General features: G+C 42.7%; 1 protein-coding gene across 1 annotated transcript in view; it reads left to right on the forward strand.

Moving 5' to 3' along the window:
• LOC115511752 (teneurin-3) overlaps positions 1–27,891 on the forward strand; it is a 194,696-nt gene that overhangs the window by 102,905 nt on the left and 63,900 nt on the right. The window contains exons 11-13 of the mRNA XM_032593054.1: positions 11,704–11,850; positions 25,954–26,170; positions 27,200–27,319. Coding sequence (XP_032448945.1) covers positions 11,704–11,850; positions 25,954–26,170; positions 27,200–27,319 — 484 coding nt within the window. The remainder of the gene's footprint in view (positions 1–11,703; positions 11,851–25,953; positions 26,171–27,199; positions 27,320–27,891) is intronic.

Here is a 27,891-nt window from a genome sequence, read left to right on the forward strand (position 1 = left end):
CAGTGTAAATACAAGCCACGTAGTAAGAGCCTAGACGTACGTCAGTTATGACTGCATATACCAGCATATCACCCGCAATGACTACCACTAGCCCCTGGGGAAGCTTGCTCAGCCCGCAGTGTACTTCCCCGGCGTAAGGAATGGTGACGCACAAACATACATCATTTTGCTCCAGAAGTTAGCAACACACATTCCATCCTGTCTGCTCAGTCCATTTCATAATGGAAAACAAAATGAAAAGTTTTCAGGGGCGCCTGGGTGGCGCAGTCGGTTAAGCGTCCGACATCAGCCAGGTCACGATCTCGCGGTCCGTGAGTTCGAGCCCCGCGTCAGGCTCTGGGCTGATGGCTCAGAGCCTGGAGCCTGCTTCCGATTCTGTGTCTCCCTCTCTCTCTGCCCCTCCCCCGTTCATGCTCTGTCTCTCTCTGTCCCAAAAATAAATAAACGTTGAAAAAAAAAAATTAAAAAAAAAAATGAAAAGTTTTCAGCAAAATTGCGATATGATGACGGAGGTATGCGTGTAAAAGAGGATATTTAAATGCCTTCGTTTCCAGGTAGTTACCGTCAAAGTGACTTGTGTTTGTATTTATACAGATATTGGTACGCCTTTAGAAACTACTGACTTACCTGGCTCAAATACAATGACTAATGAGGGAACGCAAAATCTATAAGGACAAGTTGCGATTTGTTCTTTATTCCAAAAAGCTGAATCACGTTTGATTGGCTGTTGTGCGGTAACAAATGATGTCAGCGATGTCTCAGTGATAACGTGTTCACGTCTTTAGTTCAGCAAAATTTAAATTATAACTGATGACTGGACCCATGGTTTGCCAAGATAAGAGTACCAACCGCAGCAACAAGAACAGCTTGAGGAAAATTAATTTATATTGTGAAAGATTGAAGAAAATTGTAACCCATGATAGAAGACTCTACATGCCTCCTTCCAGAATTTAAACTTACTTCCCATTTTTTTCTCGGCTGAAATGAGTAGGCTGACCCATGTGTAGACCAGTACTTGACCAGTACCGGCAAAGTGTAGTGCTCAACATGCAAATGTATTTTTTTTTTAACATTTGTTTATTTTTGAGAGAGACAGAGTGCGAGTGGGGGAGGGGCAGAGAGAGAGACACAGAACTTGAGACACAGAACTTGAAGCTCCAGGCTCCGAGCTGTCAGCACAGCCGACACGGGGCTCAAACCCACAAATCGTGAGATCGTGACCTGAGCCAAAGTCGAGCGCTTAACTGACTGAGCCACCCAGACACCCCCCAAAACCCAAGTTTAAACTTATGTGCACACCGTTCTGTCAGCCACCAATAAAATCTCTGTAAATCACTGTTGATGCATCTATGAGATACATCTATGAGATAGATTTATGTCTGCAAATCACTTTTGATGCATCTATGATTTATCTATGACTTTTCCAAAAGAAGTTACCACTTGTCCTAGGGGAGGTAAAGATTGTTCAGTTATGTTTCTATTGTTTTTCCTGATACGTTCGAGAAAACCAGTAAGAGGAAGACCCGATGTGTGTTGCACAATTATTTACAAGTCTTAGGCTGTGCATTTTTCTTAAATATTAAATTTTATGCACAGGCAAAACTAATGCAACCAAGAAATTATATGCATTGCAATTGATCAGATCAGTGGGTTATTTTTATGGTTTCCTGCCACTGGACTTGCTTGGAGCACACAAACACCACTCTAATAATTGGCAAAACCAAGTTCATCGTATCAATTGAAGAGCCGAATAGTCATCTAGCGTGAAAAATATTCGCGTTACCGTTTGTATTGATTAATGTTAAGAGCTGTCTCTGGGTAGTTTCGGTCCCCAGTCAGGGCGCTAAAACATAGCCTGATTATTTTTCAATCTAGGAAATCCTCAGAAAGTGTGGTTTTGTTTATGTCGTGCAGCGAACCCAGACAGGGAGTACAAACGTGCTACTGACGAGGTTACGTGGATGGCCCAGGGGCTGAAGTCGTGCCGTGTGCAAAGACCACCCCAAGCCGGCCGTATCCCACGCTAACCAATGCTCATCTCTTTACGTGGCTGTGTCCGTGCCAGCGTCAGTGAGTGTGCTGCGTGGACTCTTGAGTGTCCCCCTGCCGCTCCATCATGTGGACGTAGCTCACGGTCAGGCAGGAAATTCTGCGCGGAAGGGAAATAGCAAATATTTTTCTATCCGTTACCCTTACAGAGCTTTGCAGCTTCTGATGGCACTCTGCCCGGCAAGGCTGACTTTATAAAATTTGGTTTCTGGCAGAGCACCTTTTCCATAGAACCTATTTTTTTTTTCTGGACTGATTTAAATCAGGGAAAATATTATTTCACTCTTTTAGAAGGTCTCAGGTTAGTGTTCCAAACTGAAAAGTGGTATTTCGCGTGGGCAGCTGCGTGGAAGAAGCAGTGTATTTGTACAGATACTTTGTTCGCCACATTTCCAACCCACAAAAGGAATAAAACACGTGAAGTTTCAGAAACAATTTATTTGAAACAGGTTGTTTTCAAAAGCGCATTGCCGATTTTAGGGGCACGAGAGCTCTTTGAAACAACATGTGCACGCGCGCATGTCCACAAACATACTCACACGAACTGTTTTTCTTTGCTGGCACAGCCTCACTTTCTAGTCGTTACAGTTCAAGTTTAGTGACTCTTCTAAAGAGGATAAAATACTTGTGATGTTTTATCCTGGTCTTAGATTGAGAATTTTAGGGGGGGGGGGGGGGGGAGAACATATTGTCAGGGGCCCGAGTAAATTGTTTTATGGAATGTAAAATTACATCTCTGCCATAATCCTTTACGACAAGGTAATCCGTAATTGGCAGTGGGCCCCAATCAAGGAACACGGAACCAATGGGTGTGCAGCTTGCACACTGATTTAAACACTTACTGGTTGGAATAAATGGATTTAATATGTACTTATTGCAGATTGTTGCTTTTCTGTCATCCTCCAGGAACTGGTAGTGAATAACCTAAGAAGGATACCTACTTACAACTTTAATGAGATACTAATGTGAATCATTTTTTTAAGTCTGTGTCATAAAGAATGAGGAAACACACAATGCTAAATTAAAATGTGTCCTCGATTCCAAGGACGTTGCAGTAATCGCCATAGTGGAGAATATGTCTGGATTTCATTACGTGCACGTCTGATTGAATTATCCTCTCTTGAAGACGGGCCCTTAAGATTTTAATGTTGTAATTAAACTGAGAAATACTTCCAGCTTCCGGATTCTGTGTTATTTGCCTGTGTCTGGGCTCTGCCCAGGAGTCCATTCAGTGGCCCAGTGAAAATACTGTTCTGTTTAATACGCTCCAACCAAGCATATTGTCAACAGTGAAAACAATGTGAGTAGTTCATAACCATACGCATCAGCAATTACGTATACACAGACTATTTCTATTTTTCCCTTGTGAGCTGTCTAACGTATATACAACCAACTTGGTTTGCCCTTGTTTCTTCTTTGTGTTTTGAAGAATCCCTTTGATGGTAAAAGGAAAGCAAACTTGGTCTTAATCATATTCTGTGTAGACCTCCGAATATCCCAGTTCTTCCTCAAAGCAGACGTATATACTCCTTTGACCTCATATTTAAATGGGCAACTATCTTTAGGATTACTGCTCAAAAGATATTTCTTTGTACAGAATTTTACCTTAACTGAACTACTGCGGTCCTTTTGTTGTTCAAACTCACTTGCTTTTCAGTTTTTCCTGGTTTTATCCCTCAGTCTTAATATCTTGCCAATTGGTTTTTCAAACTTTGGGTTTTATGAACAGGTTATAGCATATATCATAAAGCTCTCTTGAGTCTACATAAGGTACTCTTACTTATGAAGCTGTGTCAGTAGGTTGATATTTCAAATTAGTTTGGAATCTGATCTTACTTCCTGGGCCCCCCTTTAATTGCCAATGTTGAATTAACGATTTCCACGGGTTTTTTTTCATCTTATGTTTTCATTCAAGTAAATTTATCAACCATTCCATAAACAGATGATGCTTCTAACCTACCTTACGTGGGTACGCCGTTCTGACTCTTGTTGTAAATATAACTTATTTATTAAGTCTGTGGCCACGGACTGCCTGGTTGGTATTTTGGTGTTGCCACTCGCTAGCATTTTGGCCTTGAGGAAGTTATTTCACTGGGCCTCAGTTCCTTCATTTGTGAACCAGGGAAGATAATAAAAGTACCTGTTGCCCTGTAGGTGGTGACAGTTAAGTCAGCGTCTCATGGACGGTGCTTGGCATAGTTTTCAGCACCTAGAGTAGCAAATGGTATTTATTGTTAATACTACTGTGTGTAATTGGGGTGGATGGATTGCACGAAGGGAGAGGAACAGGTGCGTGAAGGAGGGGGAGGGTTTAGGAAATGAGGTATTGCTCACCCGTGGTTCTTTCTCAAAAAGTATTATTATTATTCATCATATATCTGTGTCTGTATTATTCAAAGAGTTTCTTCAAAAGCTGCAAACACATGTAAGACACCCTAGAACCGCCATAATAAGTACATTTAATCATTTTGTTCAGCAGATATTAAGAATCCCTTGTGAGCCAGCCAGTGGGAATATGGGAATTAGCATGGCCTTGGAGTTGACATTTCTAATGGAGATTTACACATTCGGTCTCCTCTATCTATATATCAATATATGGCATCTCTTAATGAATTGATCACAGCTAGTTCTTGATTCAACCCTTCTCCTTTTACATTTGCCCTTGTGATCATACCCCTGGACTTCTTCCATGAGAAGCGCTCAGGGAGAAAAAAAAGGAAGAATCAGATAACCAAAGGAAATGGAGGGAGGAGGGTGCCCATAATTTTGATAGATAAGCAGACGAGGCGACAACCTATAGGCAGAAATTCCAAAAGTGTTGCTATTCCGTTCTAGTCTACACATTAGGAATTAAAAACCGTACAGGACTAAATATGAGCATGGTCCCTCTAAGGGGCCTTAGACTCCAGCTCGTTAGAAAGGGGTACAGACAAGAGTAGATCATTTTGTGTGCACCTCCATTCATCTTCCCCAAAACATGAAGTGGGAAGATACGGTCATCAGGGGCTTTGAAAAGAGAAATCATTCTTTTTTTTTTTTTTTTAATTTTTTTTTTTAACGTTTATTTATTTTTGAGACACGGCGAGACAGAGCATGAACGGGGGAGGGTCAGAGAGAGGGAGACACAGAATCTGAAACAGGCTCCAGGCTCCGAGCTGTCAGCACAGATCCCGACGCGGGGCTCGAACTCACGGACCGCGAGATCATGACCTGAGCCGAAGTCGGCCACCCAACTGACTGAGCCACCCAGGCGCCCCAAAAAAAGAGAAATCATTCTTTTTGAAAAGAAGTACCCAGAGGGGAGTCTATGAAAAGGACACAGTACCACTCATTTGCTTTGGTGATCCTGCAGGTTTATGGGCTCATGCCATCACGAAAATATTTGTGATGACCCAAACCTTTCTTCCACATCTACGGTTTCACGGAGTCTTTGCCCACCTGATCCAGCAAGTAGACCAGGGACCGCCAATGCGTGGGCTCGAAACCCGACTCGTCGTCTCAAGCGTTACGTTCTAGAGATGACTGCGGATCTGAACGTATTCGGAAAGAGAGACAATAGACAATGAAGACCAAGAAATAGCTCTGACGTCTGAAAGACACTCCCTCATCTGCATTCTGCCATTTACGTTAGATCCACCGGGCCATTTCCCAAGGAAGCCGTGTAGGAGGCAGCTAGGAGACAGCAGAAGCACCCTATGGCCGATGAGAAAGTAGTATCTATTTCATGTTAGGTCGGGAATAATTGCAAAGTACTTGCGAGCCGGAAGAGGCATGCTGACCGAGATTGCTAGGCTGTGACCTTGCACGCATGTCTCTCCCTCTTCAGTCTCTGCATCTGCACTTACTGTATCAGCTGTATTTATATCGCAGGGTTGTGGGAGAGATCAGATGAGAGATAGAGAGCGCTTAGAGCAGTACCTGGAACAAAGTCAGCCTCTGTTATCCTCCTCAGGGAGGAGAGCTGGGATCACGGCACTTCATGTGTGTCCCCTGGATTATCGTGAACCGGGACAGAGACCTAGAGCAGAACGAGAAATTTGGAAATCGTTAATACATCAGACACGTGTTCACAGTCTACGATTTATAGAACCAGAGCCCATGGAAGAGCTAAAATCATAGCATTTTGTGTGTGCATTGTGTGCATTGTTTCTCAGGGGAGAGTCTGTAACTCCTGCTACTTTTCTCACTGACCCGAGACCCCAGAAAGATTAAGAATCACTATCTTACAGGAAATACGGTAATACCCCCCCACCCCCTATTCCCACATGGGTCTTTTTAAAAGATAAATAATTGAAACTCCCGGGAAAGTGTTTTATGAATACAACATTTTACTGGAGAATAGTTTTTTAAAAGGGCTCCATTTTATATGTCTGGCACTCATTTTTATAAGAGTTTTCTTCTATAAAACAAATTTGAAACTTTTGGTGAGTAGGTCTAATAGGAAGGACTTGGTTTTGGTGTCAGAATACACTCATTCGTTTTCAAAGCAATTTTTTTGCAATTTAATGTGCGTTTCAGCAACTGTTAGGAATATTAATTTTTAAATATACTGTATTATTTTTACGATTATTGTTCCTAATGGCTTCTTACAACATGCCTGTATTTTTCTGATTATTTCCTGTCGTGGCTTATCTAATGATGTTTTTATTGTTGCAATTATGATTTTTAATAATCATTTGAACCCCATCTATCGACATCTCCTTTTAACATCTTTATTCTGCGGCACGAGCCTTTTGTGGTAGTGTCAGAAATGTTAATCTTCGAGGACAAAATACACGTGGTGGTTTTTACCCCTTTTCTCCATTAGTTTTCAACTAACAGCCTCACAGTTATTCCCTAGGATATAAAATGCAAACGGCAAATCTTAGTATCTCTTTCTCAGTATAGATACTATTCTTTTGGTTGGGTTTTAACCGTTTGCAAAATTTATTTATGTTAAGCATTTTTCATATTTAAAGTGGCATATGAATTTTAACCTGCTGTACATTTTAAATATATTTTCTGATTTCATCACCACTTTTGTTGTTCTCTTGACCTGATGAGAAACCTGCCGTTACTTTTAATCAAACCACTGTTTTGTGTAATTGATTGTTTGCTAAGATAATGGGATTGGCTGGATTAGAAATAATTCATTCCTCCTTTCAAACTACTAATCCAGATCAGAATTAATTACGTTCCTTATTTTGGTTGCATTAACTGAAGTGGACCCAATGTAAAAGCAAACAGCTCTCCAGCTAGATCCGCGTGATGACTTTTTATAAATTCAGAATTCCTCCAAAAGTACTACCCTATCTGAATCAGAAACTCCAGAATTTTTAAAGGCACTTTGTTTCTGTTTAGATCATCAGTGGAGCTATTATGAGGCTCTCCTAGATTATATAGTGTTCGGAAGGGATTATTGAGAAATTACATGAATGATGTTATCCAATGGTACGTTTTTGTTTCAACGTTTGAAAATAGAATTGTTTTATTAAGTTATAATTTCCGAGTAGTACCTGAGAGTGTTGCCTCGCCTTAATTTCCCCTGCAGTATGTTGTCAATTAGTTATGAACACACTTTTTTTTTTTTTAATTTTTTTTCAACGTTTTTTATTTATTTTTGGGACAGAGAGAGACAGAGCATGAACGGGGGAGGGGCAGAGAGAGAGGGAGACACAGAATCGGAAACAGGCTCCAGGCTCCGAGCCATCAGCCCAGAGCCCGACGCGGGGCTCGAACTCACGGACCGTGAGATCGTGACCTGGCTGAAGTCAGACGCTTAACCGACTGCGCCACCCAGGCGCCCCTGAACACACTTATTTTTAAATGCAATTCAGAAGCCTCTAATGGAGTCCTGTGGCAACATGAAGAATCCTTTTACATCCATGGGCACACATGTGTCAGAAGCGTTTACGGTTTTGTTTCTGCACACGACAGAACTACCAAACCTGTTAGAGCTTAAATCATTCTGTTAGGAGTTCGGTTTTCACTTGCATGTGTCAGTAACGAAAAATAATCAACAGAAGCATCTTTGAAAAGCAATTTTAGATCATTAAAGATGTATGAATTTTGACAAAGCAGGCAGATTTCAGGCTTATTAAGAATATATTACGTCTCTCTGCTGGTGAAGCCCGAGAGAGGTATTTCTGCCTCTGTTCAAGAGAAAAGGTGTAGCCTCATTGTAACCTCATGAAAGATTAAATGGACAGGTCCAGGGAAAGACTCCAGTCTTAATCCTGACTGTTTGTACAGAGCGGTTGTGAAAAACAGCTTATTCCAGGCTGGATCCTGAAAAGAAACAGGACCTTGGAACAGTCTGTATTTCCTCGCGGACTGACCACGTATGCGATGCGTCACTGCCCATCCGCTGTGTGGTCAAGGGCTGCTGGGTAATCATTCTCTGCACAGTGTACACGTGCCTTTTTCATAGTATAGTAAGTTTGCTCCATTTGCTTAAGGATTCAACATAACCTCCCTTTTTTGTTTATTCAATGCGGAAGTTTGATAATATGTAAATCCACAAGTCATTCGAGACAGAAGGTGAGGGAAGCACGATTTCTGTGGGTTCATCTCTCAGGTTGAAGAAAGACAGCATCAGAACACGCGTAAATGGTTCCTCCAGGGCTCCCGTGTGGTCCTTTTCGCCCTTCATTGTGCAACCCTTACGAAACTACTTTGCTAAAAACGAACTTGCAAACGTTAGAATTATTTTCAACCCCCCCTAAAAGTTTCTTTGTGGCCCTCATAGTTGTAAATTTCCCAACTTCTTTAGTGAAAAGAGCCCTCGTCGTTGTAAATTTCCCAATTTCGTAAGTACAAAGAATTAATTCCATTTGTTCTACTTAGCCATTAAAGGATAATCTCAAGACGGAGCAGGGTGGGGGCATTCCAACTCATCTGGGAAAGGTAGTGTTACCTGCATACTGTCCTTGCACATGCGGAGTATTTCCTGGAATCATGACCACATGAGCTGAAACGTGGATATATTGCAGTGTTAGAAGATAATGAAGTACATCTCTGTCGTGTGATGTGAATCTTATGTCGGCTGCAGCTACTCAATTTGCATGTAAATTCTGAAAATTTCCTTGTCCCATGTGACACTTCTGAAATGTCTGTCTGTTCTTTTTTTTTCCTTTTTAATTTCTCAAGCTCACTATTTGGATAAGATAGTTAAAGGTACTGTATACTTGCTCTTTGTTGACATACCTCCATATATATCTATATATAATTGTGTATCAGATCATACTAGGTATGAAATTAGACTGTTTCTCATGCATATTTTTGTAAATTATACATGAGGCTTACATTATGTGAAATGCCTTGGATTTAAAGGACTGAGACTTCAGTGTCTGTGTCTCATTTTTATAATTTTGGGTTATCACAGATTTCATCCCTATGTAAGAGCATTAGTTTTCACTGGAACCAAAAACTGAAGATAACAGTATATTTGCTGTTTTTTGTTTATGCTTCTTTCTTTCTTTTTTTTTTCTTTGCCTTAAGAGCTTCGCTGTTGGCAGTTCAGCTAACGAGCCTGAAATTCTGCCTTGAAGAATCGCAAACGCTTACTCTCTTATCGCAGAATAAGAAATTGTCAATCTAAAGAAGATTCTGGATAATATATGTTGAGAGCAATCTCATTTATCCTAAACTTCTTTGACTTCTTCTAAATGTTTCAAAATATATGTGATATCATAATTTATGTTCTGTTATTTTCTGAGAAACAACAAAATTCCGGTGCATTCCGTAGAACAGAAATGATAACGTGGCTCGGCAGAAAACAGCAGATTCTCGTCTCTTCAGTTCTCGTAGAAATAGGTGGAAAATATTTTTTCAGAAGAGAAAACTCCCTCCCCCTTTCTCCTCAGATTACCTACTTTCTATTCCTTGTTTGTGCTTTTCATTAGAATATGACAATATTCATGGCAATATCCAGGCTTTCATATAATAACTCTTAGGTGCGTGCGGTCAGCTGCGGCACCTGTCAGTGGGGCGATTAAATCTTTCTTTTTCGTTAAAAACAAAACAAAAACGTTTGGAAGGAAAATTCACCTTTTTAGGTATTGAAAATCCATAAATGCAGATGGTAATTGTCTGAAAGAAAAGAAGCAGCAGAATTAATCCTATCCTGACCTGATGGTATCCATAAGTGTAATTTCATTTTGCCACAAGAGACTGTCAGAACACTCTTCTGTCTATTAGCTCTAATCTTAAGAGACAGACTGTCTCTTGGAGATATTTTCATTTCAAGTGCCACAGTGGAGGAGGGGAAACCGATACATGAATAATTCTTTTAATACAGACATAAAACAAACATCTTTAAACAGATCGTTCCCTTAAATTTCGTCACCGAGACAAGAGTAGCATTCTAATTATAAGAAGCCGGGTGACAAACCCCAGTGGCTATAGCAAGCACTTTGGGCCAATATGTATTTTGCGCCAAATTATAAATAATTCACTCCAAAGAGTTCTGATTAATAGCCCATGATTCTTATAATTTTGGAGCATTTCGATCCTTGTTTCTGTCAGTGTCCCATCACACTCATAGACCGGAACACCAGAGACCAGAATTTACCTGAGTGAGTGTCATCCTCATAAACAGATCATTTGGCTGCCAGATATCAGTAGGAAGTGGCAAAAATTGTTTTTTTTTAATGTCATGTTAGACTGAAACAATTATAGATTTTGGATATATTAAATTATTTTAATTGTTTCCCAAATTTTCCCTCCTTGCCCATAAAAGCAGACAAGATAGGATATAAAGGTAACAGCATAAAAGCCTTAGGGAGATTGTCACAAAATATCACTCTTCGCTATCTGTCTTGAAGCACGTCACTACCGTGTTTTTGTTCAGTCTCAATGTTTTATTGTGGTCCTTATGGTATTTCATTTTGTCCGTCCTAAGTAATCAAATATGCACAGCTATTACATTTAGTTGGAAATCCTGTCGGTCCTGTCCCATCCGTATGCAGCCTGAATCCTGATGTTTGTTAGAATAGACGCTAAAGCTGCTTCACTATTTCCTGGGCTTTGCTTATTCTGTGAAAAGGAATGTACTCTTGGCATAAAGTATAGTCATCACTCCTGGCCTATACTTTGTGCACTTATTTAATGCACTGTAATTTCACATGAAGGTACGGCAACTCTGAGGCCAGATAAAATTAACGTTCTCTTGTTAACATCGTTCGCATCCTCATACCGGCTTCCATGCTTTTGAATTTAGAGGGAATTTTTTAAAGCAACAAGGTGCTTTAAGAAGGCACGTCCTGATGAGTGACCGCTACCGTTTACAAGAGATCGAAAATCTATGCCAGGGCTTCTGAAATTACCTCGTCGAGGTGCTTTTTCACACCGTACAATCAACCTTGCTGCTTTGCCAAAGGAAAAAAAAAAATTAAGTTAATTTTGTCTGGCCTGCAGCTAGTTAGCGGATTGTCGCATATATTTCTGTCCTGCACAGGTAAGTGGTGTCTCAAGGGTCAGGCCAATCAAAGATGCCACTTGGATAAGAATTAGATTCCGTAGAGACTGTTGCTGTTTCTATCCATGTGCAATTACAGTATTTGTGCTGTTTACAAAGGCCTGTTCCCACTAAGTGTCCCTTATCTGTTTATTTTAGGTGCGAAAACTTTCAATCCTCAAATCGCTTGTGTTTTCCTTCTTTGTCTCCTTTGACAGAGGGTTGTCCTGGTCTGTGCAACAGTAATGGGAGATGCACGCTGGACCAAAACGGCTGGCATTGTGTCTGCCAGCCAGGGTGGAGAGGAGCGGGATGTGACGTGGCCATGGAGACTCTCTGCACAGACAGTAAGGACAACGAAGGAGGTAAGAGATGCCGGGCGTGAAAACAAGCGCGTGCCAGAGCGCGGGTTCGTAAGTCACACCGTTACCTGGGTGCCAAAAAATCCGATCCCCGTACGTGACGTGGGCTGAAAACCACAGGCGCGCCGATAGAGTGATTTTGCTGTTTTCTCTGAGACAAATGCAAGGATGCTCATCCAGGGAAAAGGCAAGGGAACCACACTGCTTACTATATAAAGTCCGTTGTTCTCCATTGCTTTGCCTCACCTCCAGGTGACAACTCTCCTCGCCACAGCGCAGGCAGTGTTTTAACAACTAAACGTTCCAAAACGTGCGGGGCACTTCGCAAGCTCTTCGGATGAAAGGCGGGGGTGGAGGAAAGTCAAATAGGAAGGAAAGAAAACAGTCTCCCTGAGGCTGCGTTCTCGGCGTCTTTTCATCCTAAACGTCACAGCCGGCTAGAGAATCGCGATAGTCCACCCAGTGTAGGCCCTTGGTTAAGAAATCATTCTTTCCCCTGTTGCGCCCATCCTTCCGTCCTCTGTGCTACTGTCTTCCAATTTGGGGAGGATAAGGAGGGAGAGCTGGGGATTACTTCTCCGGCGGGAAAGCAGGTGCACCTGACAGCTGCTGAGTTTGGGCATAGCTTTAGGACTGAGTTTTCGGAGGGATTCGGTTCCTATCGGGGGCTCCGCGGTCCCTTGCTCTGTGAATGAGGACGGTTGCCTACCCGCTCCTTCGTTCCACCTGCTCTTTAGGGAATGTCCACGTGAGCAGTAGAGTGTGGGGAAAGGTGCAGGTTTAGGAGACAGATCTTCACTCTGCCCGGTGCCTGTGAGACTTGACAATTGCTTCATCTGTAAAATAGCAACAATAGAGTTTGGTCAAGGACTGAGGGAGAGCCTGTATGCAAGGTACTTATTAGCATGCTGCAGACACGTAGGAAGTCGTAAGTAGCAGCCGCTGTTACTCAGTCTTCCTTTTGCTTTCATCTGGCCTCGTTGAAATTCATAGGAGGTTGTCAGGGAAGATTTAACAGTCTTTTCTTTCCTGCATAGAGTGGACCTCACTACTGTTCTCTAGGAAGCAGAGTGACCAGGACCAGCCCTCAACCTCCCCATCACGCACGTGCACACACATACACATGCACACACACATACACACACAGGCATGTGGACATACACGCACATGCGCAAACACAGGCACGTGCACAGACATTCACACACAAGCACACGTGCACATGCACGCAGACATGTGGACACACACACACACATAGGCACCCACACAGGCACAGCATGCACACACACGCACACGCACACGCACACACTAGCTTGTGCCTACCGCCATTCTCAAACAAATGTTGTTTGTGCCTCGTCTTCCTGACAACGGCGGCCATCCTCCCCTTAGTTGCTAGCAGACTCTTCAGTTTTCCCTATTTTTTTTAACCTGGACCGTCGAGAAATTTGAGCCACAATTTTAAGCCGAAGCCTCTTTTCCTTTTGCTCCTGATAGGTATGGTGGTCCTTAGCCCTCAGAGCCTTTTCTGCCTAATGATACCTTGTCGCCTCGATCCCCCTTAACCGTGCGCTTTGTAGGAATGGCAGCCTTAATCCTCTCCCACCGCAGCCCAGATGGCAGCTTTCCTCCCTGCTTTTCCCCAAGAAGCCCCTGCCCCATTGTTTTCTGTTGCCTGGGGAGGGAGGAGAGACCTTCTCTCCCTCCTTGATCGTATATTCCAGGTTTTGCCTTCTAAAAGGAGATTGCACCGAGGCGGTTACAGACTCTCTCCGAGGGAAGCAACTGGCAGGGCTGGGTCTGCAGAGACATGGCAGAGTAATTTAGGGGCTAATCAACTCTTTAGTGTGGTTATCAGCCAAGGAGGCTTTTCCCTTGCTTCAAAATGTATCAGCCTCGAATTGGCCTGTTCCCCCTTTGTTTATTCTCATTAGCATGAAACCATGCTATCTCTAGGCTTCCCTCTCCAAGGAGAAACCTGAGCCGACGGAAGACCTCTTATGGATTCTTTACTTATCTCCTATAATTTGTATTCCTGTCCCTAACCTAATTTTGTTGATCTTGGGAGAAGGTAGCTCAATGCCAGCTGTATTATACCCGGAGATCTTAACCCGGGTGCCTTATAACCTAAGCTACACGGTTGTTTGAACTGAAGCGGGGACTACGTGAATAGAGACGAGTCAAGACACATAAGCTGGCCAGTACGTGGGCTATCGTTATCATGATGTGAGGTCACTACAGCAGAACGTTTGAGATAAGGACCGTACCTGAAATGTCAAGACGTATGCTCACTCGTGCTGCTATAGATCCGTTGTTCAAAGTCTGTTGGTCAGACGATGAATTAGCCAGAAAGTAGCTAAGTGACTGAGGAAGGAGAGCAGATGACGAGGCTGATCTGGCCCTGGCCCGCACGTCATACAGATAGCTACTAGTTCAGCCTGTGCAACATTATACGACACAAGAACAAAGAAGATTGCTTAGTATCCCCGGAACTAAAGAAGGAAGATACATGAAAAAATTTTTAGAGGAGCGCCCGGGGTCACTCAGTCAGTGAAGCGTCCAACGTTTGGTGTCAGCTCAGGTCATGATCTCACAGTTCGTGGGTTCGAGCCCCGTGTCAGGCTCTGCGCTGGCAGCGTGGAGCCTGCTTGGGCTTCTCTCTGTCTCCCCCCCCCGCCTCTCTGCCCCTCCCCCATGCACGCTGTCTCTGTCTCTCTCAAAATAAATAAGTAAACCTGTTTTTTTTTTTTGGAAAGGACAACACATTTGGGGAGATAGTGGCATTTTTTTCTTAGATCAAGCATCTTTCTTTCCCTCTAAAACATACTTTTCTTTACCAAATCCGGCTTGACCCATCCGCTGCCTAAGCCTATGGATCCTCAAGATCTAGATCTCACGAAACAGGTGTTCATCTTTGCCCACAAGCCCGACTGCCCCTTTATGTCTCTAAAATGCATAAGAGACAGCAGTCTTACGAGAGAATTCTTCAGGAGGCCCGGAAGGAAGAGACTACCAATAAAATGGGTTGCAGGAGGGGCGCCTGGGTGGCTCGGTTAAGCCACCGAAGTCGGTTAAGCGTCCGACTTCGGCTCAGGTCACGATCTCGCGGTCCGTGAGTTCGAGCCCCACGTCGGGCTCTGTGCTGACAGCTCGGAGCCTGGAGCCTGTTTCAGATTCTGTGTCTCCCTCTCTCTCTGCCCCTCCCCCGTTCATGCTCTGTCTCTCTCTGTCTCAAAAATAAATAAACGTTAAAAAAAAATTAAAAAAAAAAATGGGTTGCAGGAATCTATCTTTAGCCACTCCCCTGACACCCACACGGTCGTGGGAGGTGACTTTCCTGTTCGGTTGGACCCGGTTTCTTTAAGGCTCAAACACTTGTCATGCATGTAAGGCCACCAGCCTTTTAGAACTAAGGGCGGTGTTTTACCTACAGTACAGGCCCTGACAAAGATCCCGACTCTTAATGGAGTCAACCAGGCTCCTCCCCAACATGCTTCTCAAATCTAGCTCCAGGTATCAGAGGTTGTTAGGGAAGATCATCTGGACAAAGGCAGGCAGTGGAATAGAAGATTTTTAAGTCACCCGGTGGCAGCGACAAACGAATGGTCGATGGACCGGTAATTGTGCGTAACATCTCCTAATGGAGCGTGTAGACACTTTGGAAACCACGACACTAGATCCTGCCCTCGCTGAGGAAGCTTTCCGAGCAAAGGACCAGCAGTGCGTGGCCGGCCTTGGCTTACGAAGACTTCTCCAACTCTTCCTTCGCCTGCAAAGTTAACCTCCCTCGGGCTCAGCCGTGGCCCGTTCCTATCCCAGAACTCGCTCTGATGGTGAAGTTGCTAAGATCAGAGAGAGGGCAGGTGAAGAGCTGGGAACGGGTCGCCCTGAAGTGCAGCGCGACCTGGGCTGGGATGTCAGACCAGGACCCCGTTTTGCCTCATTCCGTAGGTTCTGGAGTGTCTCCATTAGCCTCTGAAACGGCCCCTCGCTGTGGAACACGGGCTGTACCCTAGGCTTTCACCTTCCCCTCCGCTGGGATAGCCTTTGTATTTGTTATTGTCACCAGGAAAGACTCTTTGGTTGCACGTGATGGAAATTCCACTCAAACGGACTTAAGCTTTTAAAAAAGAAACGCTTCTTAGCTTGTATCACTGAAAACTCAGAGATCACTGCACCTGGGTGTTGACACAATGGTAACAGAAATCTGGGCCAATTCATCTGTCAGCGCTGCTCCGTGCCGCGGTGGTACCACTGTCCGCCTGTCTCTTCCCCGGAATGACCCCCAGCGGCTCTAGGTTTACATTCCACAGCATGATAACCCCAGTACAAGGAGACAACCTTGTTGGGTGGTTACTGCGGCCTGGGTGTGAGCCTGACCCTCATCGGCCCGAAGTATGTCCCCTGCCCAAAGGAAAGTTGAGATTCTGTCCCCAGAAGAGAGGGGTATGGATGCTGGATAGACAGAAGGAACAGATTCCACTCCAGGGATATTAATAGCTGTTCGCAGCATTTAGTTTTAGGATAACCAGGGAATACGCGCCAATAACTATTTCATACAACGAATAGATTCCTGTCCATCTCACGAAGGATCTTCTTCTACTCTTTTTCTCCTTCTTCCCCCCTGCCCCCCTCCAAATTATAGCCTTCTCACTCGAGAACGAGAAAAGGCAGTGCTTTCCATGCCCAAGATTGGCAAAGCAGCTCTCCGGCTCCCCCTACATACTTTGATAAGCATCGTCGCCCTTACCTAGCGTACCCACTGAGAATCTCACTCAGTAGAGGCTTTCTTGATTTGATTTGATTTGTTTTCATGTTTATTCATTTTTGAGAGGAAGAGCGGGGAGGGGCAGGGAGAGGTGGGCAGAGGATCCAAAGCAGGCCGTGAGCTGACAGCGGTGAGCCCGACGCGGGGCTCGAACTCCCAAACGGTGAGATCGTGACCTGAGCCGAACCCGGACACTCAACCGACTGAGCCACCCCAGGTTTCTCGATTTTTAAATGGCTCCCCATAGCGTGAGCCCACTATGCAAGCCTCGGAATGCCAACACCTTGCCAAAGGCATCTGTCTACCTTCATAGAAACTCAAGATACTTACGAACAAGGTGATTTCTCCAAAATACGTGATCTCTGACAGTTGTTACCATGTTTTTATCTTTCTAACTAGTTCCCTCCGACATCTTGCTTCCCTGTCTGGTCCTCTAGTGGATAGGTCCCCTGTGGGTTCTTACAGCATGGGACTCAAGTCTTCTCTTAGAGACTGGGTGACTGAGGGCACAGAACTACTAAACTTTATGCAAGAACAGTGATATGTCAAAATACAATGCCAGCAGTGATGCGGCTTACTTGTAGGTAGAGTTTTTTTGGTTTTTTGTCCTTCAGAAGTATGACTTTCTGGGGAGGTGTCAGGAAGAGGTACCTAGAACAGGTTAGTTTTGTTTGTTTTGTTTTGTTTTTTTAAGTGGAGGCTGATGATCATGGAGAGGAAAGCACAACTCAGTAGAGGTTAGTCAGAAATTAGAAAGATAAAAACAGTAATGAGAGAGAGAATACAAAGGAAAGGTTCAGACTGCAAGGAAATGTAGGAGTGTGCTGGCGGTAAAAACAGAAGTGGAAGAATGAATGAAATGTTAATGTAAGCAACAGAAGGAGTGTGATGAATGGGCAGGAGCCGTCTGAGTTTGGAGATTACCAAGTGAAAATAGGAAATGTTTGAAAATAGAACCTTAAAAGACTCCTAGCAGGAAGATGAGACTATTGTGTTCTCCAAACACATATTCAAATAAAAATTAAATAAATAAAAGAGAGAGTAACAGAAGTGGGAAGAAAGGGGGTAAATGGCTTTAATAAAGAAGAGGGGCGCCCAGGTGGCTCAGTCGATTAAGTGTCCAACTCTGGATTTCTGCTCAGGTCGTGATCTCACAGTTTGTGAGTTCGAGCCCCACATTGGGCTCTGCTCACTGTAGAGGCTGTTTGGGATTCTCTTTCCCTCTCTGTCTTGCCCACCCCTGCTCGTACTCTCTCTCAAAATAAATAAATAAACGTTAAAAAATTATCTATAGCTATGAAAAAAAAAAGTAGAGGAAGAAGAAGAAAAAGGGAGGGGGGGAGGGAGGAAGAGAGGAAAGAAAAGGGAAAAGGAAAAAAAAGGATTACAGGAGATCATAAGTACTTCCCGAAAAGATTCCAGATATCACAACACAGAACGGCATTCAGAGTCTCAGAGCATTAAAATGTATTTTCCTGGTGGGTCATGATTTGGGGGACAAATTAGTATGAGTTTGAAAGACTCTAGGAGAGTCTCAGGTTGTCTGAACCCTTTCACTCCCCACAGAATTTTTAGAGCAAAGCAAATCACATTCAAGGAAAGAGAAGCCCAGCTTGTACCCTTCGAAGCAAAGCTCCCAGTAGCTTCCTGATAGTGTACGAGAAACGTGAGGTTTTCCCACGATCTCTGAGTAAGTTTTAGAGGCGGAGGAAAGCCAGAGGCACACAGGCTGAAACTCCAAGACCACCCTCGTTTCACAGCCATTACCAGCGGCTGCCACGTCAGGCTTCGCAATGTAGAAACGGGCAGTGCACGGGACCTCTCCAGAAACAGGTCTCCGCGTTACACGTCTCCACCCTAAGAACCTCTGCAGAGGGCACCTCGGTGGCTCAGTCGGTTAAGCGTCGGACTCTCAGTTTTGAGTTCGGGTTATGACCTCGCAGCTTCGTGGGTTCGAGCCCCACGTCGAGCCCTGCGCTGACGGTGCAGAGCCTGCTTTGGATTCTCTCACTCCCTCTCTCTCTGCCCCTCCCCCACTCACGCAGTCTCTCTCTCGAAATAAAGGATAAACTTAAAAAAAAAAAACCCTGCATTAAGGAATTAATTTTTTGGTAGTAACCATAGCATACACACAGTGCTTTCTCAATGCCAATTTGCGAATTGCCATTTCTCAAACGGTTAACTGCTGTCAGCAACTTGCTGTGCATATTTCCGCTCCTTCTTCCATGAATTTATAGGCACATTTATGGTTTTAAAATTAAGTGGGATTTGCGCTATTCTAAATTTGATTCTGCCAAAGAACCTTAGAGATTTTTTTTCAGCGAGTACGAAGAGGCGTACCTTAGTCTTTGTAAGAGAAACACAGCTGTAGTCACTAATGTTACCACTACTCCGTTTGTGATAAGTGTTAGCAATAACCTCGTGTTGCTGGGTTTTTTTTCCGCTCTTAGTATAAAGACAAGTCTGTAGTGAATCTGTGTGTGTGTGTGTGTGTGTGTGTGTGTGTGTGTACCTGCATATAAATCCTTATGTAAATGTACAAATATTTCTTTTGGGCAGATGTTAAGAAGCGAAATTTCTAGGTGGAGGGGTGTTTAAACTTTTTAATTTTCGTGGCCAAATTGCCTCGCATGTGGGTTTCGCCGCTATGCGCGTCATCAGAAGGAGAGTGCTTATTTCTCTGTGCCCACGGTCTGCAGGTGATCATTGTACAGAAACAAAACTGTCCAACAAGTGAAAAATAGGGATGTTGTCTGATAGGTGAAAGTGACTCCCATCTTTATTAATTTCATTTGCATTGCTCTAATTACTGGCTAGATTGATGATCCTTATCTATGTTTCTTGGCCATTTGTGTTTCCTCTTTTGCTAATTGTTTATTTATTTCTCTGGCCCGTTTTCTTCCTGTTAGTTGTTTGACTTTTTTTTTTTTTTTTTTTAATTTTTAGAAGTATTTTGGTAGATGCTACTTAACAAATTCTTTGTTGGGTGTGTTGCAGATGTTAGGTATCTTTCATCATGCAGAAGTTTTCCTTGGTAGGAGGCAGATTTTTATAAGGTTTATCTTTTTATGAATTCTGGGCTGTGTGTCTTCGAAAATAAATAGGGCCTTTTCCTTTGTAAGATTATACATAGTATTTCATACGTTTCTTCTAATGCTTTTTATAACTGTGTGGATTGGTTAATGTCCAATTAATCAAGACCTCTATTTTAAAATAATAACTGTTGGGGTAAAAAAAGAAACCAGAATTCAGGGATTAGCATAGTACTGGGGGTTAGAGAAGGGTGAGCAAATAAAACCGGAAGGTGTCTCTGCTGCCCCTTTAAGACATCATTTTGACCTGTTTCAATCTAATTATCTGTAGGATATTATCTGTAGGATATTCTTCCCTTCCTTCCAGAAAAACGTTGTGCGCTGACTTAGTGCCAAGAAGGGTACTAGATACTGGGGATACGATGGCAAGCTCAATCAGCTCTCAAGGAGCTTCCCAAGCCATTGTCTGAGCTGCTGGCTGAAGCAATTGGGAGAACGGCCTGGGGGTGAGGGCGTAGAGAGAGGTCAAGGTCTCCAGGCAGAGGAAACCATCAGACTGAAGTGTAGAGAATGAGGACTTGGGACACGCCTGGAACTTGGGAAACGAAAATGTCGTGGAGATCTTGTCAAGGGACCACGATGGTGGCTTGAAGGCTGGTTTCTAGGAAATGGAAAGAGACTGATTCAAGAGATATTTGGGGTGAAGGAAAGAAGGACCTGGTAATTGACTCAGTGCAGAGAAAAAGGAAGGGAGGAGTCAAGGATGACATTTAGGTTTCTACTTGGAGAGACTGGACGGTTAGATGATGGAATCATTCACTGGACTAGGAAATACAGAAGAAAGCAGCACATCTAGAGAAGATTAGATGTGTTTTAGATGCACTAAGTTTTTGATGCCTGTGTAATATCCAAATGGAAATATCTGGAAGGCCGTTTGTAGATTTGAAGTGCAGAAGAATGATCAGCCTGGAGACATACATGAACATAGAGACCAAACCCGTGAAGAGACCACTGATACAGAAGAACAACAAGAGTAGACAGAGACACAAACATGATCCCAGTTCCGTCATAAACGAATTTCATGCGTTTCACAGAATGGTGACTTAGAAAAGTAATGAAAGGTAGACCTGGACACTTCAAAAATTCTGAAGTCTATGGATAAATTCCCTCAGAATAATTTATATCTTAATTTATAATTTCTATCTCTACCTCTAACTTGGATGGGGGAAAGGGGCTTCCTAATATTGTGGGGAGGGGCGGTGGACATTATCTTTTGAGTAAAAACAGAAAATTCGTTAAAAGGAGATTCACCTGTTGGGATGAGCACTGGGTGTTGTATGGAAACAAATTTGACAATAAATTTCATATTAAAAAATAAATACATTTAAAAAAATAAACCAAGGCAAAAAAAAAAAAAAAACAGGTTCAAGTATCCATAGCCGCTGAAAGAAGAAAGTGAGTTTTGATAAGCAGGATAAAGCCAGCGTAGAAGTCACCTAGGAAGAGACTTGGAATCAGAAGTTTTAATAATCTGACAAAGTATGTATTGTCTAAATTCGCCCAAGACAATGTCAAGAATGATTTGAAGAGCACGAGGAAATAGGCTGGGGTAGAAACATTAAAGCAAGACCAGAGGCTGGCCAACTATGACCTCTGGGCCAAAGCCTGTATTTGTAAATAAAGTTTTATTGGAACACACCCATTCATTTCCATAATGTCTATGGCTGCTTTCGCTCTATAAAGGTGGGGCTGAACAGTGTGGGACACTGCATGGCCAACAAAGCCTAAATTGTTTACTCTGTGGCCCTTTGCAAAGTAAGTTTGCCACCCACTGTTACAGTCCAATGGAAGCCTAAGGTAAGATGAGAACATGTTTTAAAATGATAACCAAGCAAGAATTCTCAGGATTGAGTGGACAGAGCATAAACTAAATTATCTGCTTTAATGTAAAGCAGATAATTGAATAATAATGTATAATAATAATGAATAATAATGATGAATAATAATGTAAGCAGATAATTGAAGTTGTTATTCAGGGGGTTTTGAGCACTTCTGATTTTCTTTAGATTTTTTTATGATTAATTCTATTAGAGACCATGTCTACGCGAATACAAATTTAAGCTGACCTAATATTCCTGATACTACCTGGAATCTCAATGATTTTGAGAAGCTATTCCACAAAGACAATTTTACTACCCTGCACATTTGGCCAAGTGGGTAATCACCTTGGTTGTACTAGATAGCCCTAAGTACAAAGAATGACAAATGTTTTCCCAAGTTATAGGGAGCCAGATTCATAACCATCCGTCAGTTGCTTGGGCAAGTTACTGATAAACTCTGCAGAAAAATAACAAACTGTGTGTCCCTGCATCTTGGCTGTTGAAAATGAGATTCCTTCTCTGATTGATGTTAGCAGAGAGGCTTGTAAAAATGCATTTCCAACTGATTAGTTCAGAAGGTGTCAATCTCGTGCAGTTTTATGACCTGCAGACTACATGCCTGATGTACATTTGCTTTTCATAAACTAACAAAGATGAATGGCTAAATTTGAGTATTCTTCTTGGGCAACTGTACCATTTATTGCCTAAAGGAAGACACTGGGGGAGTAGTGTCAGGAAGGAAAGGATGAGGGGCAGTTAACCTTTATTTTTCAAGATTAATGGAGATAAAATACAATAATTGGAAGTACTTTCTCTTCCAAGTGACTAATCTCTTTCTAAGCTAAAGGATGAATGTAAGGGAAAAATTTGCAAGAATATAAAATGTTTGTGTAAAATGATTCTCCCAAGCATATGCACACCCACTCAAAAGTCATGGAGTGAGAACTCTGAAATAGATCATAAAACACGTAATTAAAGATTCCTTGTAAGGGGCGCCTGGATGGCTCAGTTGGTTGGGCATCCAACTTCGGCTCAGGTCGTGATCTCACGGTCTATGGGTTCGAGCCCCGTGTCATGCTGAAAGCTCAGAGCCTGGAGCCTGCTTCAGATTCTGTGTCTCCCTCTCTCTCTCTCTGCCCTTCAGAACTTGTGTTCTGTCCTTCTTTCTCAAAAATAAACATTTAAAAAAAATTTTTTTTAAGATTCCTTATAAAATCTCAATATATAATCATGAATTGTTTCTGGAAGGGTTTTATTTTTTAATTTTTTTTTTGAAGCCAGAAATGATACTGAGACAACAGTTCAATAGTCTACTATAAAAATCTGAGTCTTAATAACTGCTTCTCTTTCTTTGAGAGAAAAATACATACAACGTGCTGCATTATTATATCTTCATGAAAAGTAAGCCTATAAGCATAGTTTTATCTTTCTTCCAAAAGTATGGAGAAATATTTAGACATTTATCATCTTCATGGCCTTTTGGCCAAGAAAGTAGCATTTTGATAAATTTATATAAAATTTCAAAGCTCGGTTTAATTTGATTTTCTTAAAATATGATTTAAAACTTTTATCAAAGGAATAAAACTGCCCTTTCAAATAACGAATGCATCTTTAAAAAACATGACGGACATCTGCATAAAAATGTAACTATCACAAGGAAACAATACATAAGAAGATCTGCCTATCAGAAATTCTGACTCATTGTGACTCATTGTGGTTAACAAAGCAATTAAAATACTAACGTGAAAGGAGCCCAACACTATAAATTTAATTCAAGTATTTGTGTATTCGGCTTGTTTTTCAGCTACAAGGAAAATAGTGAACAGACTTTTAGTTACTGTCTCTAGATAAACTAAATCTTTCTCAGTTGTAAGTGACAGAAAATCTAACCCAGACAGGCATAAAGAAGAAGAAAATAGCTTGGCCTCTGCACCTGAAAAGCCCAGGAGCTCCAGTCCAGCCTGTTGTAAAAACCTTAAAGATGTCACTGTGACCTATTGTTTTTGTCTCCCGCTCTTGGCTCTGCTTCCTGAATGGCTGCATTCCGAACCAGGTTCTCCTGGATTGGCAGCTGGAGGGATGCAGTCACCCCAACCTCACAGCCGTACAGCTTCAAGCCTGGGAGGAGGTGGGGGGTGGGGCGCGGGGGGCAGGACCTGCAGACAGTTCCTGAAATTTACTCCAGCTCAGCAAGTTCGATTGAACCAAACATTTCTGAACCAAACATGAAGGGGGAAATGCGCATGGACAGAGAGGGAGGGATGGACACCTAAATGACTACGTAGAGCTGTTGCCCAAAGAAACAGAAGGGAGTATTAGGAGAAATCACAAGTGTTCCCTACCTTCTGCTTCAGGTGTGCAAAATGACTTAAGGGCATTGATCCAGGGGGCACCTGGGCTCCTCAGTTGGTTAAGCGACTGACTTGATTTCTGCCCAGGTCATGATCTCACTGTTCATGAGATTGAGCCCCGAGTGGGGCTCTCCGCACAGAGCCTGCTTGGGATTCTTTCCCTCTCTCTCTGCCCTTCCTGTGCTCTCTCTGTCTCTCTGTCTCTCTCTCTCTGTCTCCCTCCCTCTCTCCCTCTCTCTCTCTCTCTCAAAATAAATAAGTAAACTTAGGGGAAAAAAAGGACATTGATCCAGGACCCCTCGTCTTTGGTTTCTGACCTTACTGTGTCGCTGTTGACATACTTTTAGACTGGGCAACATGACTCAATTTAGTGTCTTTTTCTTTTGTCTCAATTTGCTCTCAGATAATAGAGGGGAAAACTTACATTCTATTAATAAGAGTGTCCTCAAGCAAAAACAAATGGCTAGTGTGTTTTTTTGAAAATAAAAGTTACTAAAAAACACTCGTGTAAATAAAATATGTAGGTCAACTAGATATTTTCGATTGAGTTTGTCAGAATAGGGTCACACAAAGACCTGATACCTGGGTTTAAAGATTTTTAAGACCATTTGATCTCCCAAGAATGATTTAAAGTCTTCAGAAACTAATATTTTATTACTCTGTACTGAGACATGTAATTGCCAAGCAGATCACAATTCATGTATCAGCTGGCCAGTGAAAGAATGATCTTAAGGGATAATGTCACCAAATCATCATAACCTGACACTCTTACCCACTGATGAGTTGGTTTATATGTTTCAAGCAAAATACTTACATGGGGCATTGAATGTCATTTCCTTTTGATGTTCCTGGAGAAGGCCCTAGCAGATTCTTTCTACCCGCTACACTTTTCATGTCGCCAACACTGCGGGTCAGTTTTCTTTTCTGATAGGCTTCTTATCATTTATAATATTATGCCGTATTTACATTTGCCACATTTTAAAGTAACACCTCCATTTTAGCAGAGGCATACCAGGGGCCCAGGATCCTGTTTAAAATTTGAGAGTTGCCTTAATTTTATTTTGGAACACACTTTACCTTCCTTGGGAAAGCTGTTTCCTTGAAAGATGGTTGACTAATCTCATCCGTTTTATGTTGATTTGTGTTTGCTTCATTCACAGACTTTCATTTTCTGGCCCTTTCCCAAATTTTACAACTTCTCCCTGAGCAGTTTCCTATCCATTCACCAATCGCGCTCACTGTGTTAACTCCTAGTACGTTTTCTTTAAAATATAGAAGGCTTCAGTAACTATACTTAAAAATAATCTGGGGCGCCTGGGTGGCGCAGTCGGTTAAGCGTCCGACTTCAGCCAGGTCACGATCTCGCGGTCCGTGAGTCCGAGCCCCGCGTCGGGCTCTGGGCTGATGGCTCGGAGCCCGGAGCCTGTTTCCGATTCTGTGTCTCCCTCTCTCTCTGCCCCTCCCCCGTTCATGCTCTGTCTCTCTCTGTCCCAAAAATAAATAAAAACGTTGAAAAAAAAATTTTTTTTAAATAATAATCTATATTCTTTCAAGCTACTAATAGATTGTTCTAATCAGTAATTTTCAATTTCTTTTTTTTTTTTTAATTTTTTTTAACGTTTATTTATTTTTGAGACAGAGAGAGACAGAGCATGAACGGGGGAGGGTCAGAGAGAGGGAGACACAGAATCCGAAACAGGCTCCAGGCTCTGAGCTGTCAGCCCAGAGCCTGACGCGGGGCTCGAACCCACAAACCGTGAGATCGTGACCTGAGCCGCAGTCGGCCGCTTAACTGACTGAGCCACCCAGGCGCCCCAGTAATTTTCAATTTCTTAATCAGAATCCGTCATCTCCGATCTAAACACTTACTCTGCGTGAAAGCAGCTGCAAATATTGTATTCAGATTTCATCCGTTTCCAAAAAGTAGGCCTCCTAGAAATTACTCTCAATCGGGGTGGGGGTGGGGGCGGAGATTCATTTGATACGAAAGAAAACGAACCAACAAACAAAACGTAGCGCACAAAACGTTAGTCGCAGATTCAAAGAGGAGTTCTCTCACTGGCTTACACTTCTCTCTGCAGATGGGCTCGTTGACTGTATGGATCCTGATTGCTGTTTACAGAGTTCCTGCCAAAACCAGCCTTACTGCCATGGACTGCCTGACCCTCAGGATGTCATCAGCCAAAGCTTACAGTCCCCCCCGCAGCAGGCCGCCAAGTCCTTCTATGATCGAATCAGCTTTCTCATAGGGTCTGACAGCACCCATGTCCTACCTGGAGAAAGTCCTTTCAATAAGAGGTTAATGCATTTTTTTTTTCCTTACATAGATGTGTAGTGTTGTCAGCAGTAGTTACGTGCGCTTTTTACGAAATGCTGATGACTGAATTTGAGGGAAGCGCTTTTTCTTTTAATGCGGTTTTTCCTCTTTCGGCAAATTCCTCACCAAACTTCGCCTTTCAAGCATTTTTGACACAGTTCACATACTTTGTCAATTTCAGCATCCGAGCCATAACGGGACATCCCATTAAGGAGTCGATAAATCTTCATTTAACTAGTTGATTTTGTTAGCACGGTTGGAAATGTTTCAAAAGAAGCAGTGAAAAGACCCCAAAAGGCAAAGCGGAAGTGAGCTTTTTTTTTTTTTTTTTTTTTTTTTAGCTGAGCTCGCTAAATAATATAAATTATGAATTAATGTAATGGAACTGCTAACGGCATCACAGTAAGATTGCATAAGCTGTTTGACTGGTGCTTTACAGAGCAGTAATGACCTGAAAATAAACCAGTAAGTGAAAGCAGGTGTCTTGTGTCTCACTGAGTAAAAGAAGATGATTTACGCTGGAACTCCTGGATCTGTAGTAATTTAACAGCATTAATGCAGTTAGACCCAGCAGTTGATTAAAAGTTGTTCCACAAATGTGCCTTATTGCCCCTTTAAATCTTGTACTCCTTGGTCCCCGCAGATTTACGGATTGCCTTGGAATTAATTGGAAGGTATACTTTTCTTCATGTAAGCACCAGATAGATGACTTATGAAAAAGCGCAGTTTATAATTTAAAAAATTCATCTCTAAATTATTGGTCTTGATAACTCTCCAAAAACCAGACTGCAACAAATTAAAAACCCAGGGTAAACACCAGGCATTTAGAGAATGTGAATTGCACCGAATTAAAAGGGACATTGTCTTGGGAGTATTTCAGGTCTGGTTTGGGGGAATAACAAGTGTGGGTGATAGTGTTATTTTATCCTTAGGATGAATTAGCTCTAAATCATGGTACTGTTGGCCTGAGGAGACAAATGCTCATTCTGATTCTTCTCCTTTTCCCGCAGCCTTGCATCCGTCATCAGAGGCCAAGTACTAACTGCTGATGGAACTCCTCTCATTGGAGTAAATGTCTCGTTTTTCCATTACCCAGAATATGGATATACTATTACCCGCCAGGATGGAATGTGAGTTAGTCCCACTGCACTATCTTTGCTTGAAGTAGTTTCAGTATAAAAACTAGGCATTCATTCTTATATCACCCAATATGTGTTATTGTTCCATTTAATATAGAACTGCAACAACTTTTAGACTCCAGAAATCTGTGACGGTGCACATGACACAGACTTAAAGTCACGTGCTCACACAGCGCTTTAAAAGTTGAGCTCATGGGGCGTGTGGGTGGCTCAGTCGGTTGGGGGTCCGACTTCGGCTCAGGTCATGATCTCGCTGTCCGTGAGTTCGAGCCCCACGTCGAGCTCTGTGCTGACAGCCTGTTTCAGATTCTGTGTCTCCCTCTCTTTCTAACCTTCCCCCATTCATGCTCTGTCTCTCTCTGTCTCAAAAATGAATAAACGTTAAAAAAATTTTTTTTTTATTTTTTTTTTCTTCAACGTTTTTATTTTGTTTTTGGGACAGAGAGAGACAGAGCATGAACGGGGGAGGGGCAGAGAGAGAGGGAGACACAGAATCGGAAACAGGCTCCGGGCTCCGAGCCATCAGCCCAGAGCCCGACGCGGGGCTCGAACTCACGGACCGT

The sequence above is a fragment of the Lynx canadensis genome, chromosome B1, assembly GCF_007474595.2.
Source record: "Lynx canadensis isolate LIC74 chromosome B1, mLynCan4.pri.v2, whole genome shotgun sequence".
Classification (NCBI taxonomy): Eukaryota; Metazoa; Chordata; class Mammalia; order Carnivora; family Felidae; genus Lynx; species Lynx canadensis.